We start from the raw sequence: 27649 nt of genomic DNA on the forward strand, positions 1-27649 counted from the left end.
GCTTGTCGACACTCGCTGACCAGTCCCTCGTACTTGGCGAGCTTCCTCTCAAAGGCCTCTTCCAGGCGGTCTTCCCAAGGGACTGTAAGCGCCAACCGAACCACTTGTTTGGTGAACTCAGACAAGAGAACGACATCTGGTCTTAAGGTGGTGGTCACAACGTGGTTGGGGAACTTGAGTTGCCGCTCCAAGTTCACCAACAGCTGCCAGTCCCACGCAGTGGCCAGGATGCCTGCAGATGTTTTTGCAGCTGGTCTTGGCTGCTCTCCAGCTCTGACGAAGGCAATGGCTTGCTTGGAAGGGGCGGGAGCGCACTTTAAAGTGTTTTGAACCATGAAAATGTGCTTTGGAGATTACCCAGACTCATTTTTTCCCCCCATGGATTTACCACTTACCACTAGAATTAAGCAGGGATAAATGCATTTCATAAATGCATAATTTAAAGTCCAGAAAGTTAGTAAAAAAAATAAAATAAAACAATAAATAATGTCAAAAATAACTGGTTCAAAAGTTTGGGGTCTGCAAGATTTATTTTGAAGGAAATTAATATTTTTATTTAGCAATGATGCATTCAATTGATCAGATGTGACCGTAAAAGATTTTACATTAAAATTGTATTTCAAATAAATACTTTTCTTTTGACCAAATCATCCCGAAACAAGTATCATAGTTTCTACAAAAATATTAACTGTTTTCAACATTGATAATAATAATAATAGTTTCTCTAGCACTAAATCAGCATATTTGAATGATTATGGATAAAGGATCATGAGACACTAAAGATGTGATGATGCAGAAAATTCTGCTTTGCATCACAGGAATAAATTACTTAAATTCAAATAGAGAACCATTATATGAAATTGTAATAATATTGCACTATATTACTGTTTTTACTGTATTTTTGATTAAATAAATGCAGACTTGGTGAGCGTTAATTCTTTCAAAATCATAAAAAAATAAGAAATAAAATCTACAGACACCAAACACTAGTATACATGCAGCAATTCATTAAAATATTAAAAATGTATTGCATGTAGTGTGTATTTTATAATTTATTACTTATTGCGGTCTTTTAATGTGTTGTTATTGGTAAGTGAGTGTGAATACAGAGTCAGTCGTTCCATTCTGATTCACATCCGTTTGGTTGAAGGGGAAAAAAATCCAAGAGTATGAGTAATTTTGTTTATTCAGGCTCTAAGAAAGATGTCTTCACATTTTATGGCAGTTGTGTTACAAATAACACTATAATTCATATCTTAACTTTCTGTGAAAGTAGCAAAGGGAATCAGCTTTTATTGCAATTAACATTAAAAACTGTATTTATGCTGTTTTTAAAAAATACACTAATAGAAAAACAAGTTTATGTTGCTGGTGGTTATTTATCTCAAGTAAAAAAAAACAAAAAAACACAGAGATGATATACATGAAGGGTGGCTTCTGGAGCCAGAAAGATAAGTCACCTTCTTTTTCCTTCTAGTTTTTAAGTAAAGGGTTTGTTGCAAATGTTGACAAGATGTTACATTTTGTTAATGATTTGAGCAGAACACTATACCATGCTGCCATTAAGTTTGGTCCACTCAAAAATGTCCTGCTCACACACAATGTCCGAATTGATGAGCAAGTAGCGATCTCCCACGCAGAAGTGTTTCTGACAGGCAGCGCATTTGAAGCATTCCAGGTGATAGACTTTGTCACGGACACGCATGGTCATTTCAAAGGCCCGGATCCTCTTTTCACAGGAAGCACAGAGCCCGTCCTGACCAAACAGTCTGCAGAGAAGAAAACATACTTGTTCACACACTTGAAAGGTAGTAGGTAGTCACGTACCAACTATTCATGTTAAATTAAAGTAATTGTTTGTGTATAACAGGGCCTGAACAGGGCGAGGGATTGTTTTGCACACATTTTTCAACATTCACGAAAGTTCCACCATCAATGTGATTTTGCCAAGTAAAACATGTTTCTGGAACAACATCTTTTGTTCATCCTGAAACAACATTCCTGTCCAAAAGCACAGTCCTATCCCTATCCCTAAACCTAACCCTACCATAAGTTGGGAAATTATAGGTGAATATGAATGGTGTTGCAGCCCCAACCCTTGTTGTAAGCCAAAACTTGACATTAAAAGGTTAGTTCACTCAAAAAAAATAAAAAAAATTCTGTCATTAATTATTCAGCTTCATGTCGTTCCAAACCATGTTTGCTCATCTTCGGAACACAAATGAAGATCTTTTTGATGAAATTTGAGAGCTTTCTGTCCTTTGACGCTTCATGCATTCATAAAGCGATCATAAAACTTATGTTTCCCTATTATGGAAGTCAATGGGGTCCATCAACTGTTTGGTTACCCATATTCCTCAAAATATCGTCTTTTGTATTCAGCAGAAGAAAGGAACTCATACGGGTTTGTAACATCTTGAGGATGAGTAAATGACAGAATTTTCATTTTTTGGGTGAACTATCCCTTTAAGTACTTATGCTTCACAAGAACATTCATTTTATCACCAGGGAATACAGACATATGCGTGTAATTCATGTTTATTTATTTACTTATTAGGCTACATGTAAATTATGATTTGCTGATAATGTCTTTCAATCGCTATGAAATTTAACTGAACAATGTTTTTTTATGGAATACTGCAGTATTTGTTATAAAGTGCACATCACTATTATTTTCAAATGAATGTGCCCACATAACTTCCCCTCCTTACAACAACATCTCTTCTCTGATGACGTGTTTACTGGCGTGAGGGCGGGGCAACCAGTCACACATATGAAATCAACCAACAGCAAACCACAATCATGCAATCGATTGTTTCTTGTTTGAGAAGCCTGATACATGTCACAATAGGAAAGAAAATATCGCAACTTCATTGCCGACTTCAAATGCTCATTGCACGTCTTACCTGAGGTAGTCTCTCCTACACAGCTTCCTGCCAAGTTTGTAGTAAAGCCTGCGGCCCACCTCCCCTAAGCGGCAGCCGCAGAGGTCACAGCTCAGGCAGTCTTCGTGCCAGTACTGCTCGATGGCCTTGAGGAAGAACCGGTCCCCGATGCTTTGCTGACAGCCGCCACAGGTCAGCAGAGACGGCGGCATCTGAAGCACCTCATCCACGGGTTCCCTGTGGATCAAACATGCGATGCACCATTATGAACACCAGATGTCACTAGTGTGTAGACTACTTTTTTTGAAAACACTACAAAAACATACCGGTTAGTTATGTGTGTTCTATACAGATAAAAATGGCAAGCATATGCTCTACTTTTTTTTCAATTTTAGATGTACCTACATTTTGTTTTATAAATATCCGTTTGCCTAAGCTGTAACCACGGACACGTGATCCCAAGGGAGAAAAGTGTTTAGCGCAGCAGGCAAATGTGGTGCTTTGGGTCACTGCACACTTAAATTAGCCCACATTACCCCTGGTTAACATTTGTGACTAAATGTTTCAAATTAATTCCTGATGTATTTTATACAGAATTATCATGCATAAGCAAAAGTGCAGACTTTTTACAGAAAAATGTGCAAACATTTTTACTAGTCACATGACCAGGGGCGTTTGATGATGACGTCTGTGTCTGTCAAAGCTTTATTAAAGGAAGCAAGTAAAACACTTCATGATACAGATATGAGTGCCATATTTGGTAGCTTATGATATTTAAAGGACATAAATGTAGGCCTATTATTAAGATTTAAATCATTAAAATATGTAAACACACCCACACGTGTTTTCATGTTTTATGGGGACTTTCCATAGACAATGATTTTTATACTGTACAAACTGAATATGCTGTAGATCACAGAACACTTTCTGCATTTTTACATTTTCAAAAAACTTCACTTAGTAGCCTATGATTTATAAGCTGTTTTCCTAATGAGGACTAAAACATTTACCCACAAGGACAAGGATTTTTGAATATTGCCATCTTTTTTGGGACATTCTGTCCCCATAATGTAGGGTTTACTAGGCCACACACACAAAATTGTGCTGTGTCTATTTACAGTCCGCATAATAACAAATAGGGTAAGTCGGGGTAAGATGAGCCACCCACCTTAATTTGTTTTTATTTTGACCATAGATGACACAAGATCTCATCTCAGCACTTTTGATGAATGACTACACTATTTTAATTTTGCCATTTCATCTGAATATTTGTGAGATTTAGTAGGCTGAATCAGTTGAGGTTAACTGATCTAATTTTGTATCTCTGGAAAATAGTGATCTATGACACTATTATGTTAAATATCAAAGTTTTTGTGTCTGTTAATGAGGGATTTGTGGACACATTGATGTTTTTAGATTTGTGGAGTCAAAGTTATTTTATTTATTTAGTTTTGAAGTAAAAAATATCAAATTTGACCCTTGGGGTAAGATGAGCCACCCAGATTTGTCATTGAAGGCCCCAAGTGGCGTGTTGTTAGTGTCATTATTTTTAAATGTAATATTTATTGTAATGGGGTTATTATTAAATATTTTCATGAAGAACTATGTACATTTCAGACATCTGCTTTCATTCAAATCTATAGGTTAGTTGAGGGAAATCATTCAATTTGCATTTTACAGTGTTGCTATGATGACACATCTCCAATTAAAATATGGGTAATTAAATATGTAAATATTCAAATGCACAAGTCACAGAATAATTTTACCTTTCAGATGAATATCTTACACTGAGATTCTGCTTTGACCTTGGTTATTAACTAAATTGGCCAAATTAAATTGTTAGTTATGGTTTATTTTATTTTAATTAGAATAGTTAAAATGTATATCAGAAGTAATTTATACATTCTGTAAAAGTTTAGCCAGGGGAGCTTCTTCTCTTACCCCAGGGCCTCTTTGAATAATTTTACATTTTGTTCTATAACAACTATATTATCAAATGTGTCTATTTATTTCATATAACACCACATTGGCTGATGCATCATCATCCTACACATGCTAAACTTATATCGTAATGTTATAAGGGGGGCATCTTCCCCCATGTTACCCTAATGTAGTGCGCTTAATTTAGTAGTCTAATTGTTTATATATATATATATATATATATCATACAATCAAACTAATTAATGATATATGGAAACCTAAACAATAAGATTAATTTCGTACTTACTCATTAGCATCCAGTGTTTTCCGTTCAATTGTAGATGCCATATTAAATATGGTTCAGGAATAATTCAGTTCATTTAATATATGCGCGCTTTCCACTCAAATATGTCCCACGCACACTCGCAGTCTGCGGTGCTGAATGAACGCTTCAGAGATGCACCTGCTTGCTGCCTTCTGAGTGCACTACAGATCGACACACATTATGTAGCCTACGTGCACCCAATCTAGCTTCTTCTGCTGTACATCAGAGTCCAGTCTCCAAGCATTCAATCATCATACTGTATGTTGTTTCAGAATAATCCGTGGTCACAAGCAGACGTCCCTCAAACGCGTTAATTCCTCCAGTGCAACTGCGTGATAAATACCGCGTTTACGTCAAGCGTGTCTCCTCTGCGCGGCAAGTCCTCAGCGCTGTCCCATAAGACTGCTGTCTGTCTGTGGTCCCGTTATTGTAGAGGAGCAGGTATTTTTAAATGGCCCTGCCCCCTCAGTTTCTGCTTTCTTTTCCGACTTCCTGCTCACGACGGCACGACAATGAGAGGAAATAGCGCTCCAACATGCGCTAGTCAATTATAAACCCGCCGACTCGTGACTGGAGGGGTCACGAGCTCAAACAGGCAGACTCCTCATCGTCAAACACAGGCTACCTGGGATCGAAACAATTAAGAGATTTGGGAACAGCTCAGCTGGAAACACATCTCTATATAATTAACATCAGAGCGATAATGTTGACCAAATGCCAAGGACACAGCTGCAACATAATTAGCTAATAAAGGGAATCCGGGGCTAGTTGTCACAAGGTTGCACGTCAATAATTAAATGCAAGTCAGATGTAAACAATGTTGGTTTAAAAAGATCAGAGCTCAATTCAATTATTATATTATAATCTAATATTACCATAATTAGCACACATTCAAGCTTGAGAGTTATGTTTCAAATGTTAAAGACATTTATTTAACTCTACATTTACTCCTCTACATTTATTTATTGTATATTTTCTACATATATTCTACATATGTTTTTACGTGTTTGCTGTTTAATTGTTTCATGATTGTTTAAATATGTTTACAATTGTAACTGATTTATTTTATAGCTGAAAAGCATATTAAAAAATAATTTGTTTGCACTTTATTTTACAGTAATTACAGTGTTACCTAAGAAAGTACTGGGTAATATAATGTAACTGCATGGGTTAAAGTTAGGTTTAGCAGTATGTTCAGGGTTATACCCAGTTATTGTAATAATAAGTAGGCTACATATGTACATGGGAAGCAGAACTGTAAAATAAATTGCTTCCAATAATTTAGCAAATCTTTAAAATATTTTTTGCAGGCAAAATATACGAGCCAATACAATAATTGACTTTCATTAATACATTTACACAATGTCAACCTTGATAAAGTCATAATCGTATGAAAACACGTTCATCTGTAATTGGCATGAAGCGTTTACTCCTGATGTATCTCAGGCTCAGGCTCATCTCTGCTGGATGTCGTTGGGGTAAACTCCTCTTATCTCCTGCCAGAGCTGCTCGGGCAGTGTCAGCGGTGGGACTGGGCCACGAGATAAAACACCCCGCACAACACTGTTGGGGGACACTGAACGGGTCCCAGACAACATCAGTGATTAGTGGCAGCAGCTCAGCCAAAAGATGTGCCAGTTCAGCCCTGAAGAGAGGTCAGTGATCGCCCTTTAGCTATGATTTTACTCTTCTGACTTACAACTTAAGCAAACTTCATTTCATCTTATCATATGTAACAATATTGTGGGAGACAATACTTATTTGAGTGTCCAAACTCTTTTTTTTCATGAGTTTTTGTTCATTACACATTTAAGTTCAATGTAAAAAAAAATGTTGTACATATAGTTTCCAAAAAGGTTTTTTTTTTTTCACAGTGAAAAATGATTTTAGGTTCCCCAAAGTTTCAATGATCAGTTCTTAGAAACCTTTTTTTTTTCTTATTCTGAACAACATTTAAAAGTCTAAGAAATCTTTTTCCACTATAAAGAAACTTATGTTCTGCGCTGCATGGAGCCATATGCAAATAAATAACCTTATATTAAGATTGTACACACACACACACACACACACATATATATATCTATATAGCCTACATTTTTTTCTTACTTAGCCTATATCATTATATTATAATTATAGTTACTATACAATTTATAGGGAAACACATTAACCAAGAATGCAGATGTTTCCATATTTGAAACATTTACTAAAATGACAGTTTTCGTTTTTTTATTTTTTTTTAATAACTGTTAAACATTGTGTTTAAGGCGTCCACAGTTTCCTGTGGATTGGACACAGCAAACCCAGAGGATGTAGAGGAAATGAGCACAGATGAAGCATGGCAGGGGTGTATGAGCCATGACTCGTTTCACTTGATCACCCTGCTGGACCCTGATTGGTTGGATAACTCCAGATGGCCCCCCTGATAGGGGAAGGGGTTTTGAGACAGCGCCTCGGAAACCACTGACTGTCAACTCATCTACTTGGCAGGAAAAGCTTTCTTAACTCAGGGTAGGTTTCCTTCAAAAATGGTTAGGGATGAAGTGAACATGTCAACATGGCTAATAATGGCATCTGGTAGATATGTTATCAGTTGTGCAGTATTGAAATAATGTTACGAATAGACACTTTGCAAGACTGTAACCACATATTTAGGTTTGGGAGTAAATTAGGAATCGACCACAGAAATGTCAAACTGATTATGATTAGCAACCTGAATATTAGGGGACATTAACACCCTAGTGGCCTCCAACAGTGGTATTTTGAACCTGGATTTATTTAAAGTTTTATTAAAAGACTGAGAAGAAAACAGTCGAAATAAAAACAAATGATTTTTTTTCAAATGAATATCAACCATTCGATTTGATTTGTCCCTGTAACATTCAACCCAAAAGTTTGTTGTTGCACAAGACATGTTTTGAAAAAGATATTTCATCATGGATTATTCCATTTTTCAAGGAAATATCTGCTTTTATTACAAATAATCACACTGAGGGTTACCAGAATTCACTTAGTCATCTATTAAAATGTTGACATGAATTCCAAACCTCCTGTGACAGTGTTGAAATAATGTAGCTATAGTGTTAGTATTGATAAATGTGACCCTGGATCACAAAACCAGTCACATGGGTCAATTTTTTGAAATTGAGATTTCTACATCACACGGAAGCTGAATAAATAAGCTTTCCATTGATGTGTGGTTTGTTAGGATAGGACAATATTTGGCCGAGATACAACTATTTGAAATCTGGAATCTGAGGGTGCAAAAAAATCTACACTGTAAAAAATTTCTAACCTTTCCAAGTCAGAATTTTCTAGTGACTGGTCACATCTAAATTTTTTAATTGGCCCTAGTGTAATTCTTGTTGAAATAGTCTGTTAACATTGGCTCAATGAGAAATAATACGTCAGACTAATTGAAAAATTTAGATGTGACCAGTCACTAGAAATTTTTGACTTGCGGATGTAATTCTTTTTTTACAGTGTAAACATTGAGAAAATCTCCTTTAAAGTTGTCCATTTATGTTGGCGATTGTGCTTCATTCACTCACAAAAATAAATGTTTTATATATTTACGGTAGGAAATTTATAAAATATCTTCATGGAACATGATCTTTACTTAATATCCTAATGATTTTTGGCATAAAAGTAAAATAGATCATTTTGACCCATACAATGTATTGTTGGCTATTGCCACAAATACCAGTCCGACTTATGACTGCATGGTTTTGTGATCCAGGGTCACAAATAACTATTGATGATAATTTTAGGAACCAGCAACAGAATCTTCATAATGATCAACCAGAATTGAGAATATTAGAGATCAGCCTCTTAGAGTCCAAGTGCTTTGTGCCTGTAAAGAGTTGACTGATTTATTTAAGTCCAGCCCTAATAGGAAATGCCATTGGACTGACTGATTCTTCCCATGTTATGCCTTGTCTCAGTAACAAAAAACTCTTACTGTATGTGTTTGACATGCTCTGTTTTAATTAGAGTCCAGGCTGCCTTTGGAATTCTGGGAACATGATCCATCACAGGCTGAGTAATCACATGCGGCGTATTTCCTGTACGGAGAGAGCCTGGATGTGTTGTTGACTCTCTGATAGCGTATACTCTGGAACAGCAATAGCCAGGCTACTGCTTCCTGTCCAATCTCAGCTTTAACTATTGTTGGCTTGTTTTTGAGAAGCTTGTGTGTGAACACTCTTATTTGGACTGTGACTACAAGTTGGTGATTAGTTCTACTTGTTGTAAACTTAGGATGATCGGTGATCAAAGGAGATGCCCACATTGAAAGAGATATTAAAGGACTTTAAATGTTTAAGTTGAGGACTGCCGCTGCTGTTACTAAACACAACAGAGAACGGATATGAGTCACTCGTTGAAAGGGAGCTTCATTCTCCCATGAGATCTTCCTCTAATCAGTATTATTCCTGAAAGAAAACACCCTTTCAATAGAACAGCGCTATCAAAGAGCAGAGCAACCATGTTAACTGCTTCCTGTATTTGCCAAACAAAACCTCATGCCACTGCATTCACATTGATTTAGTTTGCAACAGAAAGCAGAAGTTTTACAGAAAGAAACCGAAGATGGCTTACAAATTATTAAATAAATTGCACTGGGAAAAGGCAGATGAAAACATACGTAGTTCTGCAATATGAATTTCGTGTAAAGCCATTTGTAACCATTCTTGTAAGGAATAAAAATGCTTCTAAAGCTTGGAAAGATATTTTGCATGAATCAATAGCCTTACTATGCAATTATATGCTTAACCCAATACAAATAAATGAGAAAATGTGAATGATTAAATGTTAATGCCCTGATTCATTTTTCTTAAATCATTTATTGCATTTACCTCCTGATTTTATTTTTTTTTGCATGTTTGGTCTTTCTGTTTAGATGGTGGCTGAAAAGAAATTTCGAGTTTGAGTGACTGCATTTACCTGAATATATCTGGTGCCATCTGCTGACCGATCGTTTGATTTACAATAATTAAACGTGTTCTAATGATTTAACAGAATTGGTTTTGGTCGTTTAAAGAGACAGTTAATTCAAAAAAAATAAAATTCTGTCATAATTTAGCTACTCACCCTCAAGTTGTTCCAAACCTGTATGATTGCATTTCTTCTGCTGAACACAAAAGAAGTTATTTAAAAAAATGTCGGTAACCAAACAGTTATTGGTCCCCATTGACTTCCATAGTATTTTTTTCCCATTCTATGGAAGTCAATGGGGTCCATCAACTGTCTGGTTACCAATATTTTTCAAAAATACCTTCTTTTGGGTTCTGCAGAGAAAGAAATTCATACATGTTTGGAACAACTTCAGGGTGAGTTATGAAGACAGAATTTTCATTTTTGAACTATCCCTTTAAATGTGCTCTTCTAATGATGTAACGTAGAGTTTGTTTTGGTTATTTTAAGAGATTAAACCCAGTAACCGAGTAAAGAGTTGCGGAAGCCAAGGGGTGATGATTTAGCATGATGTTAGAAATACTTGTTATTTATCAGCGAAATAAAATAAAACACAGCCCCACAACAAAATAAAACTATTTCACATTTTTAACAATCTATTTTATTCTCCTTTTATTTTATTTTTTTATAAAGTCAGGCAGTTCGTTTTCACACGCGTTCAGTGACAAATCCATTTGAGGAGGTCAGCGCGTGCCTGCTTTTGAACTGAATAAATTATTAGTATTTTCTACCATTTCGCGACTCTTACTTATACGTGCCATAAATCATCTTTATTTTGTTGTTGTTGTATATTGATTACTCGCTGTAATCGGTATGTTAAGCTGCATATAAACGTAAATTGGCTACAGGCAAAATCGCGGTCGCCTCTAAACGGGGCCCTTCCTCATTATAAACCTTTTCCTCGCCTTTCAGTCGCTCTCAGTTGTCGGTGAGGCCGGCGGGGCGGATCCCATAGTAAATTAGAGGAGAAAATAAAAGCAACACAATCAACGCTTCGGCTTATTTGACTCCATACTATTGTTTTATTCCCTTGTGGACATATTGCGCATAAAGGTGAGAACATATATGGACTTAAATCACTGACGTGAACGACGTTATATACAATCTGTGATGATCCGTTGGACAGTTTCTGTGTGAAATGCGGACAATGGGTTGCTATGACAATGTGTTGGAATTTAGCAGTCTACTTCTATGTTTACATTTAACGAGCTTGATTTATTATATAAAAAACAAACATATAAGGTATTTAGATAGGATTTTATTAATCCTACTGCCCTGTCATGACCAGCTGAAAAATCTCTGTATTTTCGTTATCTAATGGAATTATGAGGATAAATTGAATATATGAATACCTAAATATATATGATTGTGTTACTGTCTAACACTTGGTATCACAATTTGGTCAGTCTGATCAAAAGAGCGATATGTGATATGATCGAAAATTAAACGATCGTCGATCACACATGTTCTGCTTTGAATTATGATCCTCTCATTGCCATTCAAAACGGCTGTTTTCAGCATTTTAGTTTAATTTCCGCTTTGTTATTGGTTTGTTCAGAATTTGAAACCTGTCCTTTATCCATGATTAGATGCCCTCGGCAACAAATGGCACCAGGACTGTGAAGTCTGCCAGCCCAGACTTGGGATCCGCTCCCGGAACAATGAACCAAATCACAGCCAGCAACCAGCTGACTGGAACCCAGTCCGAGGCCATGAAGCAGGTGCTGGTGGTTCTCGAAAAGAAAGTGCGCAATATGGAGAAGAAAAAGGTACCAGTTTACCTTACAAGTCTGTGACATGTACACCCAAGCATATACCCATAGGCTATATATATATATATATATATATCAATTATTGGATGCTTAATAAAACGCATGATACATCAATGGTGTGAACTATTACTAACTTAAATGACAATAAATGGGTTTCGGTTTTCATATGTTGTATTTCAATGTCAATAATGTATTATGAACCGTTTAAACCACAGAGAACCTTCTCTAACGCGGTTAACCAGGCCCATTGAACGTTTATGAAAGCATTACGCTAACTGACTTGTATGCGTTTAAAACCGTTCGTGTGAACCAATATCTTAAATGTAAAGGTAAGTTTATAAGATGTTGCCCCTTCCACTGTTCTTTGTATCGTCGAGCACAGATGCTAACCGGCTAGTGTTCGTAGTTTTAGCACATGCTAGCCACTCAAACGTTATTGCAGTTCTCTCGACAAACGTTATGTACATGATTACTTGTTTACATTGTCTATATAATCCGTGATACAACGCAAAGTTATTTCCTGCAGGTTTTGTCAGTTGTTCTGATCACTGCGTTTCGCACGCACATGGAGATAAAGCTAACATGGCGTCCTAAAACGGGTTCGGCGTGCAAAAAAAAAAAGGGGAAATCGTCGGCGCATGTGAAGTTGTTGATGTTTTGGATGGTCTCAGGTTTGTGTTGGCGTGGGTTTGTGAAGATTAGTGGGTCACACAGACAGGTGTGTCCTCAGGACATGCGGTAAGCGCCTTTGGATCCTGCGGGTTTCTGAGCTTCGCAGGAGAGACTTTTTTAACGGGGAGACAGTGCAGCATATTGCTTTACTTGTTAGCTTATTGCTTATATAGAAAGGGATGTTTAGTTAATGAGGGAAAATGTAATTTACTTACCCTCATGTTGTTTCAAACCTGTTCAGTGGAACACAAAAGTAGATGTTAAAGTCCCCATGAAATCATAATGCAAGTTTTTTTTTTTTGTGTCTTTTAATGTGAATATGTTTGCCTTACTGTTACTATAAGCTAACGTGCTCTAAAACCATGACACAATTCGCATTTAGAAGATATAAGCATTCAAAACTTCCGCCAATATCAATAGCCTAAATGGTTTTGATGACATCACTCTGCACTTCAGCTTCTCATCAGATTTTCTGTCCAATCAAATGCTCTCTAGAATCTAAAAGCGTCCCGCCCCCTACATTATAAATGGATGCTGAAGCTGCGGCCGAAATCGGTCATTTGTTCACACAATTACTATTTTCTACATGGTGAATGGTACATAGTGCACTAGATAGGGTATGATTTTTTTCATTGGGGAGAATGAAGTCTGGTTTCATGTTAGTGTCATGCAAACAACAGTCTGCTCCGGTCCAGAGACACGATAGCACAGAGCGGATCATACACGTGAGTCTGCTCAGACCACAAAACGTACCAAACCCATTTGAATTCTACACAGAATGCGATATGGAGGAGAACAGTTCGAGATTAGAAGGAAACTGCAGCTTTACTGAACTCAACAGCCCTGGCCGAGTTGTAATGTAAACAAAACGCTATTTGCTATTTAAAAAAAAGGGAGGAGGTGCTTGAAATGTCCTGCACTGTCCTCCTGTTTCAGCGGATATGACGTCAACACATTGAATAATGCTGCGCGTTTCAAGGCACTTCAGTGGGCCTTTATGGAAAACAAAACTCGTGACTGTCATCATGCCTTAAAGTGAATTGTGACTGTCATTGCTTTTTAGTAATTTTAGTAATTAATTCCAAATATTGTGATGTTGTGATTTGTCCGTTCTGATTCTGACATTGCGCATTTGTGGACTTGTGAACTTGACCGCTCCCATGGACCCGGTGAAATGGGCTAATCTCCTCGTAACTCGACCACATGCTGCAGCTTTGTGGAGTAAAGTCCCCTGTCTTGATCCATGTTAAATGGAAAATTTCATAATTGTGATTGCAAAAATGGTATGTGCACAACTGTTCAAAAGTTTGGGGCTCCTAATTTATTTAATTTTTTTATAAATTAACTTTTATTCTGCAAGGATGCATTAAATTGATCAAAAACAGTAAAGTTTTTTTTTTTTTTATGTTCATAAAAGAAAAAAACTCCTACACACTCCTGGCTTAATCTAAGCCCTGTCTGTGAAACCAGGCCAAAATATCTTTCAGACCCTAAACTTTGAATGGTAGTATATACAAACCTCTGTTCTCCTTTTGACTGACCTGATCAAATGGTTTATCTCGGTCGTGTTCTTGTGATGACCAATTCAGTCATTTTGTGAATTATATTGTGTTATTATAATTTCTTTTCACTTGTCTTGCAGAGCAAACTTGATGATTATCAGGCCAGGAACAGCAAAGGGGAACGTCTCAACCAGGACCAGCTGGTAAGTAAACAAGGCAAGCATGTTTTGTTGTCCCATCAGTTGGTTTTCAGATTTCCTCAAATCTGTTCTTTTTCTTAATCAATTTAGGAAGCCCTTTCTAAGTACCAGGAGGTAATCCATAACCTTGAGTTTGCACGGGAGCTGCAGAAGAGCTTTTTGGCATTGGGTCAAGAAGTGAGTACATGAAAATTGAATTTGCTCTCTTCATATTCTGAGGTACCACAGTTTATTCACTGGAATGAGGGATGCACTGATACCACTTTTTTCAGAACGAGTCAGTTACTGATACTTTGTTTTTTTTAGTACTTGCTGATACCTGTATTTTCATTGCATTTTTAAAAATATTGGCCAGAGAAACCAAAAGAATATGAATTAAATTAGTTGGCTTAGCAAATAGAAATTTCCTTTAGTTATTTTCATGCCTAATTGTGCCTGTTAAAATGTATTGTAGGAGATACTGTTACTTTCACTGTTAATATTATTGCTCACAGATATTTGCACACAGAAAACTTATTGAAATATTGACATGTGATTACTGTACTGCCTTCCTGTAATAATGTAAGGAGCCACTTATACGTAAATCATCTAACAGTTCATGTTACATACATATTCGACTTAGTTTTAATTCAAATGGCGCATGTGTGCAGAGTGAATGATCAGCAAATAAGAGCATGCAACAGTCTCTCTCTCTCTCTCTCTCTCTCTCTCTCTCTCTCTCTCTCTCTCTCTCTCTCTCTCTCTCTCTCTCTCTCTCTCTCTCTCTCTCTCGTCAGTTAGCGTTAGTATGCTCTTCGTTTTACTTTCTTTGCTATCGCCTTATCCGACCGAACTACAAACTTTCTAGCAATGCAATCGACAAGCTAGTGCTGCTGTGTGCTCAATACACTCCGTGTGTTTCGCCTATCGGCTCGTGCATGAATATTTAATTTGTTTAATATTCTGTTAATTAGATACATTTACTTCATAGACATCCTTCTGGACACAAGCACTGTACTGTACACGCTACGTTGTATCGGTTGTTGATATCGGAGCATTTTAATGAGTACGAGTACATATCAGGCCCAATACTGCTAATGGTATCAGTGCATCCTTAACTGGAAGGTTTATATCAGGGGTATCCAAACTTAGTCCTGGAGGGCCACTGTCCTGCAAAGTTTAGCTCCGACTTGCCTCAACACACCAAGACCTTGATTAGCTGGATCAGGTGTGTTTAGTTTAGGGTCGGAGCTAAACTCTGCCGGGTGATGACCCTCCAGGAGCAGGATTGAACACCCCTGGTTTATATGAATCGGTGAGAATGTCTCATGCTCCATTGCTTTGGATAGATCCAGAAGACTGTTAAGAAAGCGGCACGTCGCGAGCAGCTCCAGCGTGAAGATGTGGAACACAAAAGGCTGAAACGGGTTCTGGAGCTGCAGTTCCTCCTTGATCGACTCGGGGATGAAAGCGTGCGACAAGAGCTTCTGCAAGGAGCCGGAGGACCTTCACTGCTTACTGAGAGTGACCTTACTTCCCTGGATGAGTTTTACAAGCTTGTGGGGCCCGAGCGTGACCAAAACATCAGGTGACTGTCATAGACTGTCAATTCAATCTAGAATCCACCAATGAAAACTATGCTGCAAACAAAGTCTTGGTGTTTCCTTGAATTGAGAGTTTTAGATGCATCGTGAAACACATTTTAGATAGGGGTGCAACGGATCAAAAAACTCACGGTTCGGATCGTTTCTCGGATCAGAGTCACGGATCGGATCATTTTTCGGATCAGCAAAATTTTATTTAATTTTTTAATTAACACTTTTAAATTGTTAAATTAAAATATATAAAATCAACTTAAAGTGCACAAGGCATAATATCTTCTTTTTAACATAATTAATGAAAAACAACTTAAAGTGCAACATAAAAAGGCATCTCCTTCCTTTAAACATGGACCAATGCTTTGTGTTTCCACTGTCATATAGGGCTGTCAAAATTGCTCAAAAATGACGTTCGAATATTCCCTCTAAAAAACACATATTCGAATTATTCGAACATCTGGTTGCGCATTTTGTCAATGACGCGCATTAGGCCTATGTCAATAACAGGACAAATTAATACGAGACATAACTACTTGTGTAGTTCATTTAAGTTTAAACATATTTGACAACGTATTACCTTGCTCGCTCGCACTCGCAGGCACTCTTTCTCTCTCTCTCTCGCCGTCACCCATGCTGCGTTCACACCAAACGCGAATAGAGCGTCTGGCGCGAGTGATTTCAATGTGAAGTCAATGTAAAGACGCGTTTACGCACGTCTGGAGGTTTTGCGGCGCGAATGAGGCGTCACGCTCTCTGCGGTTCATAACGCTCGCCATGACCACGCTGTGTGTGGACTGAACATGCGCACAACTTTTTTTTCATCAATCAATCCGCGGATCACGTGAGTGCCGAACCGAAGATATTGATCCGAACGGATCACGGATCAATGATGATCCGTTGCACCACTAATTTTAGACATTGCATGGAGCATTGCTAGTTTGCCAGCGTCTTTGTAATGGTAATTGTAATGTGTGTCCAGCAAGATTTAAAAGTTTCTCTCAACTCTAGGCAACCCGGACCAACCCACCAGAATATTTTAGATGTCTCCCTAATTAAAACACCATATTGTACTCCTCAGCTGCTGTAGGTGTTTAATAGGAAGAAATCTTAAAATATTCTTGTGGGGTTGGGTCCCGAGGACTGGATTTGAGAAACACTGGCTTAAAGGGACAGATTGTCATCAATTGCTCATCCTCATGTCGTTGCAAACTCAAAAGACTTTCGTTTGTCTATGAAACATGAAAGATTTCTATCCCTATGTTGAAAGTCCAGATTTCACCATTTTGAAAATAAGTTCATAAAGCCATTTATAAAAGAAATCCATATGAATCGAGCAGTTTAATCCTAGTCTTATGAAGAGATGTGATTACTTTATGTGAACTGGTTTCGTTTAGGTGTTTATTAATGTATAGATATAGATTAGCGCACGTACGTGGAGTGTCAGACTCAATGCGGTTTGTTCTCGCACATCATGCAAGAACTGATGAAGTTTGTTTCTGTGTCAAGCAAGCTTGATTCATATGGTAAAGTCCCCACACCACCAGCTTTAACACTTCAATGGAGGGACAGAATTCTGTCGGGTTTTATTAAAAACTTGTTTTGAAGATGGACAAAAGTCTTATGTGTTTGGAAAAACAACATGAGGGTGAGTAAATGATGATGAAAGGATAATCTTTGGGTGAATAATTGCTTTATTGGTTTGTTCACCCAAAAGTGAACAGTCATTATTCTCACAAAATATTGGCTTTTTTCATTGGAGTTTCTTTTTTGATCATCTCTTGGATAAAGTATATTCATAACGGACTGCTTTTCTCACACAGGTTGACTGACCAGTATCAAGAAGCATCACAGCACTTATGGGAACTTCTGGAGGGGAAGGACAAGCCTGTAGCTGGCACAACATGTATGTCTGAGACCAGTTTTATTTGTTCCTAGCTATTTTACCTGAACAAAAACTAAAGTCTGTTATACTGCTTAATGTTGCATGCAAACTGGTATTAAGCATATAAAAAAAAATACAACTTTTTGCACTGGTTTGGGGCAACAATAGTTTTACCATTTACCGCACTGTACAGTTATTCTTCTGGTTATTTACCTATAGTGGCTAATGAATCTGTCTTGCACATTTGCGGAAAATAGCTTACTTTCGCATTGCACAATATGGTGAATAGCTTAATGCTTGTGACATGTGAATGGCTAGTTAAAAAGCACATCACAATATTTCTATACTCGCAGGGATGCTTAATTTAGCCGGTGTAAATGTATCATAAATTTTCTTTCACCTATAGAAGCCCTGCCTTAGAAAGCTTCCCGCTTCTAGCACTTTCCGTCCGTGGTATTCAGTGGCAGATCATGTGGCTCATGGCATATAAATACATCCATTTGCTGTGCACCAGCTGGGCTGCTACTATGCAGTATGATAGTCCTCTACATTAATTTAGGTGATTTAGTAACTCTGCTTTCAAATGTAGTCCCTTTTTCAGGCATAAGAAATTGAATATCTTTATTCAGCAAGGATGCATTAAATTGATCAAAAATGACTGTAATGCTTTCTATTCATCAAAGAATCCTAAAAAAAAAAGTTGTATTACTGTTTCCACAGAAATTTAGCTGCATGATAAAAGATTCTTGAGCAGCAAATCAGAATATTAGAATGGTTTCTGAAGGATCATGTGACAATGAAGACTGGAGTAATGGCTGCTGTAAATTTTAGCTCGGAATTAATTACTTTTTCAAAATTAGAAGAGTTATTTTAAATCGTAATATTTCACTATTACTGTTTTTACTGTATTTTTAATCAAGTGCGCAGAGTCTTGGTGAGCATTGGACTTTGAAAACATTTAAATCTTACTGACCCTAAACTTTGAACGGTAGAGTAAATGCTTTTTTATTTTCTCTCAGATAAAGCACTGAATGAGACGTTGGAGCGGGTTTTGCAGAGCGGCTACTTTGACAGAGCGCAGTCTCATCAGAACGGCGTTTGCGCAGAGGAAGAGGAGCAGACTGCTGCGGTGGAAGTGTCTGAAGCGGAGGAGCACCCTCCCGATGCGGGTAAATCTCATTTCATGTTGCTCAGTCGAGTGACTCATTCTGAAACTGCTGCAATCCAGAGTGATCTAAGAGATTGACCTTTATGTCTCTTAACAGAGGGTGAAATGACGGAAGAGTATGCAGAACCCATTCCAATCGAGGCGACAGAGGTGAGAACTTACTTAAATGCAGGCCCTGTGAAATGCAAGCTTTGAGGGGTCTACATTTGAGGAATCATTTTACTGCATATTCTGACATAGATGCTTATTGTATTATGAAAATGTTAATGTAATTGAACTCAGATGTTCCTCCCCAGTCCAAAAAGCACATTTATTGAAACTGAAGCCCTTTTCACGTCAACACAAATGTTCAGAAATGCACTTTTCAGACCGATGCGAAAAACAGGCTGAATGAAAATGCTAATTTTCTCTGACAGTAGGTTGTGCTGATAGAAATACCACAATTACCCCATACACACAACCACACTGCCCAACTTTCCTTTTTTTACCTCTGCTTGTCACGTAGAAGAAAAGAAGTCCAAGACCCAAAAACAGCTGTTCAGATTTTAGTATTTATTATATTGCTCATCAGACGACACCAAATACAAAAGTACAGAGAGTCTGTTTTGGATTCTTCCTCTGATATTCACTGTCACTTAGCATGAGTCTCATGACTTCTGAGTGCTACCAAGCCATCATCAGCGTCTCTGGGCATGTGTCCAAAAGCTCAAATCTTATTGGTTGGCCATTTTCTTTGCAGTTAAGTGAAAGTTTATAGGGCCTCTACGTAAAACGAGTGACACTGTAACACTCGTTCATTCAAATAATGTTTATTGCACTATTTTTACTCCGAACATTCGTCTTGGTGTAAACGGTCCTCAGGCGTGACACTTGGGAAGGTAATGTGCATTGCCACAAAGCTGCTATGATGAAGTCATATTTTGCACTAGTGTGATTATAGTAAACTAAAACATTAAAACATTTACATTATTTGAAATGAAATAAACATTTAACTCAAATAAAATGTTATATTTAATACATTGTTTCAGATAGTTGGCAAGGCAGCATTTCTCATTTTAGTTTACTTTATATAGGAAAAACTGAAAAAGCAATGAATGACTTTATAAACGTGAATCAAACTAATAAAAATGAGGAAAAAAATGCAACAAATTCTTAGAATAAAAATGGAAAATATATATTTAAAAAATCTAAATATTAAACTAATATCTAAAAGATAATAAAATAACACTGTTTTGCAAATTCATCTTCATGCTCTCATGCTAGAGTAAACCAGAGTTTAGACAAACGAGTTGTGAAAAACTTTTTAACTGTACCCCTCAGAGAAAGACTGTAAATTAGTTTAAGTTCAATTTCTTCCTGATTACCAATCATTTTCTTGACCCTTTGTTTTCTCTCCCTAGTTTGTAAATAGGCAGTTTGTTTCGGAGAGCACGTACAGTACTGGCGACAAGGAGCAAAGGGAGGAATGGAGTGCGGAAACCGAGGTAAGCTGCTCTAGAAATGACATTGTATGGACTTGTCCCTTGTTTAATATATTCGGTATGGATTTGTGTATAATTGGTTCTCAACCTTCTTCCAAAGTCCAAAGCTCCACACTGTCCACAACAATGTTTAAAGCAATAAACAATTCTAATTAAAATAACTTATTGGTATAATTCCAGAAAATTGGGAAGTTTAAGAAACGTGTATATATAACATTGGTGACACAAACATCTGTGGTTTATTAGGCTGCTGTCACTTTAAGACGAATGCATGGACCAATATAATCATGATATGCATCTGTTTTCTTGTTTGTGACTATCGCGGATGTGCACATCGATGCTAAAACGATACAGTGTGCAGCCCTACACTGGATTTGTGCGTAATTGGTCTAATTTCTTGGGTCTGTCACAGGTGAATAACTCCATGCCGCAGCCGGTTCAAACCACCCCTTCCCCTGTCGTCCCAGAACCCCACCCACTGACCACGGTAACTCCAACTCCCCCTTCAGACCCTGTGGTTAGACAGCAGGTGGTTCAGGATCTCATGGCGCAGATGCAGGGTCCATACAACTTCATGCAGGTGGGTTCTTTTGCAGGTTGGTTCTTTTGCCATATGTTCGTATGCATACTAAACAGCCCTTCGTTTCCCAGGACTCCATGCTTGATTTTGACGGACAGTCTCTTGACCCGGCTATTGTATTGGCCCAACCTATGAAACCAGGCTCAAGTATGGAGATGCCTCCGATAGTGTGTCAACCAGGTACGTTAATACTTGCACCACATGGTTGTACAGTTTGCATTAATGTCCAGATATATTGTACTGTTGTCGTCTTTTTGAACAATCTGAAAAGGTATTTCTAGAACTACTTTTTCCCCCATGCTAACTTTGCCAGGAGTATATCAGGGCCTGTGTGGGTTAAGCGTTTCTAATCACCCTAACACACTGGGCTTTTGGTTTCTTACAGCTCTCCCAGAGTCTCGTCTCGCACAGCCTCCAGCTGTTGGCATTCAGCCTGAACCCACACAAGTGAGTATAGCCAAGTTTTTCTGGATGAAAAGGAGTTTGCTGAACTCTCTGGAAATCCAAGATGAGATCAATGACTTTATATTTGTGTAAAGACAAGCTTGACAGTTTACTTTCTCTGCAGATCTCCATGGTTTCTCCACCAGAAACCTTTTCCACACCTCCCCCAATGTATCAGTCCTCTCACACAGCGGATCCACGACCACAGACCGACTCCATGGATCCCAGTCAGGCAAGTTGTCAAACCTCCAATCGCTTCTTGAATTGAAGTGGCACTATGTGGCTACAATATGAGCTTTCTAATGTACCTACTGTTCACTGCACAAAGTGTGCATTAAGTTATTTTTGGCATCTAAACATGACTTGTCCTCTGTAGGCCTCCATGCCCCTGACAGAGCAGCTCCCTCCTGCCTCCCAGACCCAGGTGATCCAGCCTGGATCCAAACCCTTACACAGCAGCGGCATCAATGTCAACGCAGCCCCGTTCCAGTCCATGCAAACGGTAACATGCCTGAATGAAAGTGACTAGATGTAAAGACAACTGTAAACTAGTCATATCAGTAAGACTTAAACTCTGTAGGTTAGATACTCTTTGACCTGGTTTCACAGACAGGGCTTAGGTTAAGCCAGGACTAGGCCTTAGTTCAAATACAACATTTAAGTAGCTTTTATAAACATGCCTTAGAAGAAAAAAATGGAAAAAACCCCTTTACTGGTGTGCAGCTTGACAAAACAATGGCAGTGACCTATTTTAAGATATGTCAGTGCAAGTTGCTTTTCAGTTAAAACAGCGCAAACATGCATTTAGGCTTATTCACACTTGTCTGTGAAACCAGGTAATAATCTAACATTACATGTTCACTAATACTCGATTGGTTCTTCCTGACAGGTGTTCAACCTTAATGCGCCTGTCCCACCAGTTAATGATACGGACTCAATGAAGCTGGCCAGCCAATACCAGAATAGCTACAACCAGGGCTTTAATGGCCAGACGCAGCACCCCGTGGAGCAGACCGACATGCAGCCAGAGCCGCTCCAGTCTGGTGAGGAAAATCTCCAGAATCCCTCAGATCAGTATAATCCTGTACATCGGCACTACTCCACATGTGGCCCATGAAAGCAAGCGGCCCTGGAGCCCGTAATATGAACTTTTACTATTTCCTGAGGCCTGCATAATGTCATTGTGGCAACACTAAATGTAATAGTAGATGTAATGAACAAAAACAAATTACAATATATAACATGTTTCATTCAGCTCTTTTATCCCTGTAAATAATAAATTAATAAAAGTTATTTTTATTAATACCCACCCCACCCCCCTATTCATGATGTTCAAGTCTATGTCTCCCACCAATGTACATTTACACACATAAACTTGTTTAAGCTGTTTTATTTGTCTATAATACTAGTAATAAGAATAGCAGTTATTATTTATTAATATTAATTTTTATATAATTTAATATTATATTTAATAACCCACCAATATACATGTACCCTCATAAACGGTTTAATTTAGCTGTTTTGTTGTTTTAACAAAATAATTACTAATGGTTTACCTTCATATTCATGTGTACACGTTAATGTTTGATTAAGCTTTTTATCCATGTCTATTATAATATAATACCAGGGTTTCCGTTGTCCGGTAATTACCGGACATTGGCCGAAAAAAAAATGAAATGTCCGACAAAATTAAATCTCTCCGGTCAAATTGTCCGATTAAAATGACCTAATAATCCCGCCCCCCTAACACAATCTGAATTTGAGAATAAGCCTAAAATGTATAAAACAAAAATACACCGACCTTTGGCTATGTTATAAAGGAACAGGCTCTACCGTTTGAAAGTTATTAAACAACATCGCATGCTGCATTTCAAATAAAGCGCACGCCTAAAACGGCTGTAGCCTAATATAGACCTAAACAACGACAACGAACGAATGAGTGAGACGTTTCAAATATGGCCAGGCCCAGGCAGACTAGCCGTAAAAGCTTTTTTCAGAGGCCAGACGCGACGGACGATGGTGAATCAGGAACGCCTGAAGCCTCAGATGTCCAGACAGCTCCACCACCACCGGAGAAAAAGCAGAATCGGATCAAGACGAAGCAGCGAAGTCGCCTTGCGGAGAACAAGGTTACGCGGCTTATGCGCATTGCAAGTTGCGGAGAGACACTAGCCGCGTTTCCATTAGGCTACCCTTCAAATTGAAATAGCGAATTAAAAATACGCACAATGGAAACACGTTAATTTCGCAAAAACTCCCGTTTATCGCAAGAACGTTTTTATGCTCGCATGAGGTGGTTTTTCAGGCAATTCGAAAAAGGAATATTTCGCAAAACTGCAATGGAAACAGTTTTTGCGCATTTGCAGTCACCTGACTTAGAAGACGCGGTGTGTTTGAGGTCCATGTATAGCTACGCAAATAATAATCATTTTATATTATTTTATTATATTATAACATTTAATAAGCTATATTTAGAAGACGCTTTTATGCAAAAAAGGAACAAAGCTAAGTGTGGAGCGCGCACTGCATGGCACGGAGGCGCGGGCGTGACCACTTGCATTTTCCTATTAACAGTGGAAACAACTTAAAATACTCTGTCATTTCTGGTCATACAGAAAATAATAATACATTATTCTCAACTACTTTTATTTGTGTAAACTCACAATAACAAGAAAACGTTGTGCTTTTGTAAAATAAAAAATAAAAAATCAGACGCACTTTCATGATCTCCATAAACTGGAGCGTGAGAATTGAAACAAAATATAGCCTATGTAGGCTAAAGCTTGAAATGTCCACTTTAAAACGAACAAATTCGAATCGAAAGCTAATACCTTCTGATTATGTACCTAATCTGTATGAAAGGTGCATTTCTCTCTAAAAGCGCATCTGCTTAACAGCGGAGATGGAGATGTGATTTTAGCCGACACTTAGAAAACAATAGTTTATTTATAATAGGCTATTAATGGCTCTTCTCATTCAGCACTGCGGGAAAAACATCAATTCCAGGTTCTAATTTGGCCTTTGAAAACCAGTAAAATCTACATGTTTTCCATATTAATTTGTGAATATGTTAAATGTTTAATAAAGGGGCAAAAAGTCATAAACAAAAATCAGAAAATGCGTCGGTATTTACTTTTTTTGCGCAGCAGTTTGTGTAGCCAGTTCAAATTAAAATTTTGGTGTTCAACTTTGCGTTTTAAAAAGACAACAACCGTTCATTTTTCGTTTTTCAATTACGGGTAAAAAAAGGAAAAACGAATGGATACAAAAGTAGCCTACATGGATCGTTTGGACAGAATACGAGACAGAGTGCTTTATTAAATTCATAAAAGAAACAATAATTAGCCTATATAGGAATACTGGATTCTAAATCTCAAATAAATGCCACAATCAAAACCTCGGAGCAGAAATGAGGGCGAAACACCCAGAAACTCCTTATGTGTCGTTCGCAGTACAAGGGTCTTTCCCTGCCATTAATGCTTGGATAACACGCCACGTCTCCTTCCATTAATCATAATAATAATGTCTAATGCGGTGGCAGTGATATTATATAAACCAACGTCCGTTGCCGTGATTTTTTAAATGACTTATCGTGAGAGAAAAAAGGACGTTTAGTCGCATATAACATCTGTTAATGGAAACGCCGTCATTTCGCAATAGTTTTTTTATCGATATTTAAATGGAAATGCGGCTATTTACACCGCGAGATATTCAGATATTTTATGTGGGGAAGGGGGATTGGTTTGTTAAACTATGAATGTGAAACCATAGTAAAAACAATTGGCGTTGATTGACGCCAATCGGACGTTCATGTTTTTTTTTTTCGTCTATTTGAAAGTTAGGCTAATAAACATGTTGCATTCTATACGGCCTGATTATGTCATTTTTTTAAGTTACATAGCCTGCCTCCAGTTTTCCTCAACTTGACTAATTAAGAGGCAATATTTGACCGGCATATCATCAAAATGTCCGGAAAACGAAATCTCTGCCGGTCACTTTGACCGGCACCATTTTTTTCTAGCGGAAACTCTGATAATACATGTAAACGCTTGCATAAACATGTATGATTCATCGGTTTTATCCGTGTCTTAACAGTGGTCGGTGCCTTCCATTCTCAAGACCAGTCACTTCCAAACCCCTCTGGCCACCAGCCCATGTCCCAGCAGCCCGGTGTCCAGGTCCAGGGCAACGGCTTCAGCCGCCAGTCTCAGTCCTTCTACAACAGCAGAGGGATGACTCGTGGCGGTCCTCGTAACACGCGTGGCATGATCAACGGCTACAGAGGACCATCCAATGGTTTCAGAGGTACAGAACATCGTCGTGACTGCAGTTTCATTGGAAGATCATTAAAATCATCATGGATGAGTAATTAGAGGTTTCCTATTAATTTCAGGGGGATATGATGGTTATCGCCCACCCTTCTCAAATGCTGCAAACGCTGGATATGGACAAACCCAGTTCAGTTCGCCGCGCGACTATTCCAACGGCAGCTATCAGCGGGTAAGATGATGTATATTTGATGTTTTTGTAGTGAGATTTATTCTCAACTCAACTTCAGAATGAACCCTTTTCGCAGATTGGAACACGTTTCTACTGTTGTTAACATTATAAATATAGTAAATGTGTTTTTTTTTTTATATATCTATATCATTTTCTAACGAGATACTGTTTTTTCTTATCTTTGCATAGTTACACTTTCTCAAATCAGTATTTATTTATTTTTCGTCTTTTTGATGGTCGTAGAATCACAATTGTGGGTGTATTTATTTTTTGCTATTGGGGCAAACGCCAAAATTATTTCCCTTCACCATTATAAGTTTACCCAGTTATGATGACTTTCACTTCTGAGGTCCCTAGAAACGTGAAAAGGGTCCATACTGTTGAGATGTATGAGATTTCTTGTCAAAGTCTTGTGTTGTTAATCCTTATGTCTGTCTCTCCACAGGATGGTTACCAACAGAACTATAAACGTGGCGCTGGCCAAGGGACTCGAGGGGTCGCTCGAGGAAACGCTCAAGCCATGCGCTCTTAAGTCTTGTAAACTGACCTTATATTTGGACCACAGTGAACATTCAGATACTGAAGTGCATATGTCCCGCCCCTTGTTCCCCCCTCTCTGTCTCCTCCTTGGAATTGATCATACAATGCCAACTCTGACATGTTAAAATGGAGAAAATAATTCAGAACGGAAGCTGAAAAGCTGCCGTCAAGATTTTAAAGCTACCCCATGTTTCTAACAGATACCTGTGAACTTGAAAGACTTAATTTATTTTCTTTTTTTTATGAAATAAAACTCAAATCCCTGCCACAGCTGGTCCAAGATTGGGAGTTCTCTTTCTGTCCCACTGTTTTGTTCACACTAATTCATTTTGGTTCTAAAAAATTGTTCTTTTGGTACTTTTTTTAAAGATGCTCCCACACTCTCAGTTTGTAAAGTGATATTGCTTCAAGAGTTTCAATAAAGATGTTGCATTACCTGTTCTATATTTGGGTGTTTTTCTTTTTTCTTTTTCGAAATCACAAATAGTCAAGTTACACATTTGGCTAATGTCAGTATATTAGGCATTCTAATGAATTGTTTCATACTAATGCAGTTATTGGACAGCTGTCCAACCTGAGAGACCTTAGAAGAACTACCTTTTGGTTACATCCTTCAAAAGACACAAGTCTGAACAATTAACTTTTGAAGCACAAGCTATATTTGAGATGCATTTACATACAATGAATAGTTTTTTTGTTTTTTTTTACTTATCATACACCACCATTTTGAATGTGTCTCTTATTTTCTTTTTAGCATTGAACTCTAATAACAAAATGTAAAATTTTCATTCTGTTGCTTATTAATGGTCAAACTCTGCAGAGTGTTTTCAAGAAGATTAGGACATCTTATGTAGAACTTCGTTTATGACACACATTCAGTACATTAAAAAACATGAATGCAACAAAATGTGTACACGCTATGTGGACAACATGGCACAAATCTATATAAAAAGAAAAATCTTAAGTTTTATTATTTTCCAGAAATTACTTATGAAAACAAAATTTCCAGAAATTTTCTGAAGAAATTACTACAGAAAGACTACAACTCCCACAATGACACAAAATCACTTGCTTGACAATTCTGACAGTATAATGTAGCAACCTACTTTTTTATTTATTTTTTTAAGTACGTTACATGTACGTTTTAAGCATAGACTATTTAGATAATCTCTTTAGGTAATGTCAACAACAAGCCTTAATTTAGTAAATACAAATCGCGCTTTTCTGTCA

The 27649-nt window shown here is 37.7% G+C and overlaps 2 protein-coding genes and 1 long non-coding RNA gene across 3 annotated transcripts; 2 read left to right on the top strand and 1 right to left on the bottom strand.

The window, feature by feature from the left end:
* Positions 1-1168: 1168 nt before the first annotated feature.
* Positions 1169-5757, bottom strand: lmo2 (LIM domain only 2 (rhombotin-like 1)). Its single transcript, XM_082182661.1, has 3 exons — positions 5113-5757; positions 2907-3122; positions 1169-1769 (listed from the first exon to the last, which is right to left on the bottom strand). The coding sequence occupies exons 1-3, from the start codon at positions 5151-5153 to the stop codon at positions 1547-1549; spliced, it is 480 nt and encodes a 159-aa protein (XP_082038787.1). The 5' UTR covers positions 5154-5757; the 3' UTR covers positions 1169-1546.
* Positions 5758-6179: 422 nt separating this feature from the next.
* On the top strand, positions 6180-10292 carry LOC309508112. The gene is made up of 3 exons (XR_014209385.1): positions 6180-6785; positions 7395-7638; positions 9121-10292. It is a non-coding gene; the product is annotated as an uncharacterized lncRNA (long non-coding RNA).
* A 704-nt stretch (positions 10293-10996) lies between these two features.
* On the top strand, positions 10997-26865 carry caprin1b (cell cycle associated protein 1b). Its single transcript, XM_082182515.1, has 18 exons — positions 10997-11154; positions 11691-11870; positions 14188-14250; positions 14338-14424; positions 15576-15814; positions 17645-17727; positions 18726-18875; positions 18972-19024; positions 20275-20358; positions 20768-20935; positions 21007-21115; positions 21321-21382; positions 21504-21611; positions 21756-21881; positions 22269-22422; positions 25475-25684; positions 25773-25879; positions 26325-26865. Exons 2-18 carry the CDS (start codon positions 11691-11693, stop codon positions 26409-26411), a joined length of 2070 nt encoding a protein of 689 aa, XP_082038641.1. The 5' UTR covers positions 10997-11154; the 3' UTR covers positions 26412-26865.
* Positions 26866-27649: the final 784 nt, after the last annotated feature.

Source organism: Leuciscus leuciscus, assembly GCF_965113295.1.
Source record: "Leuciscus leuciscus genome assembly, chromosome: 10".
Classification (NCBI taxonomy): domain Eukaryota; kingdom Metazoa; phylum Chordata; class Actinopteri; order Cypriniformes; family Leuciscidae; genus Leuciscus; species Leuciscus leuciscus.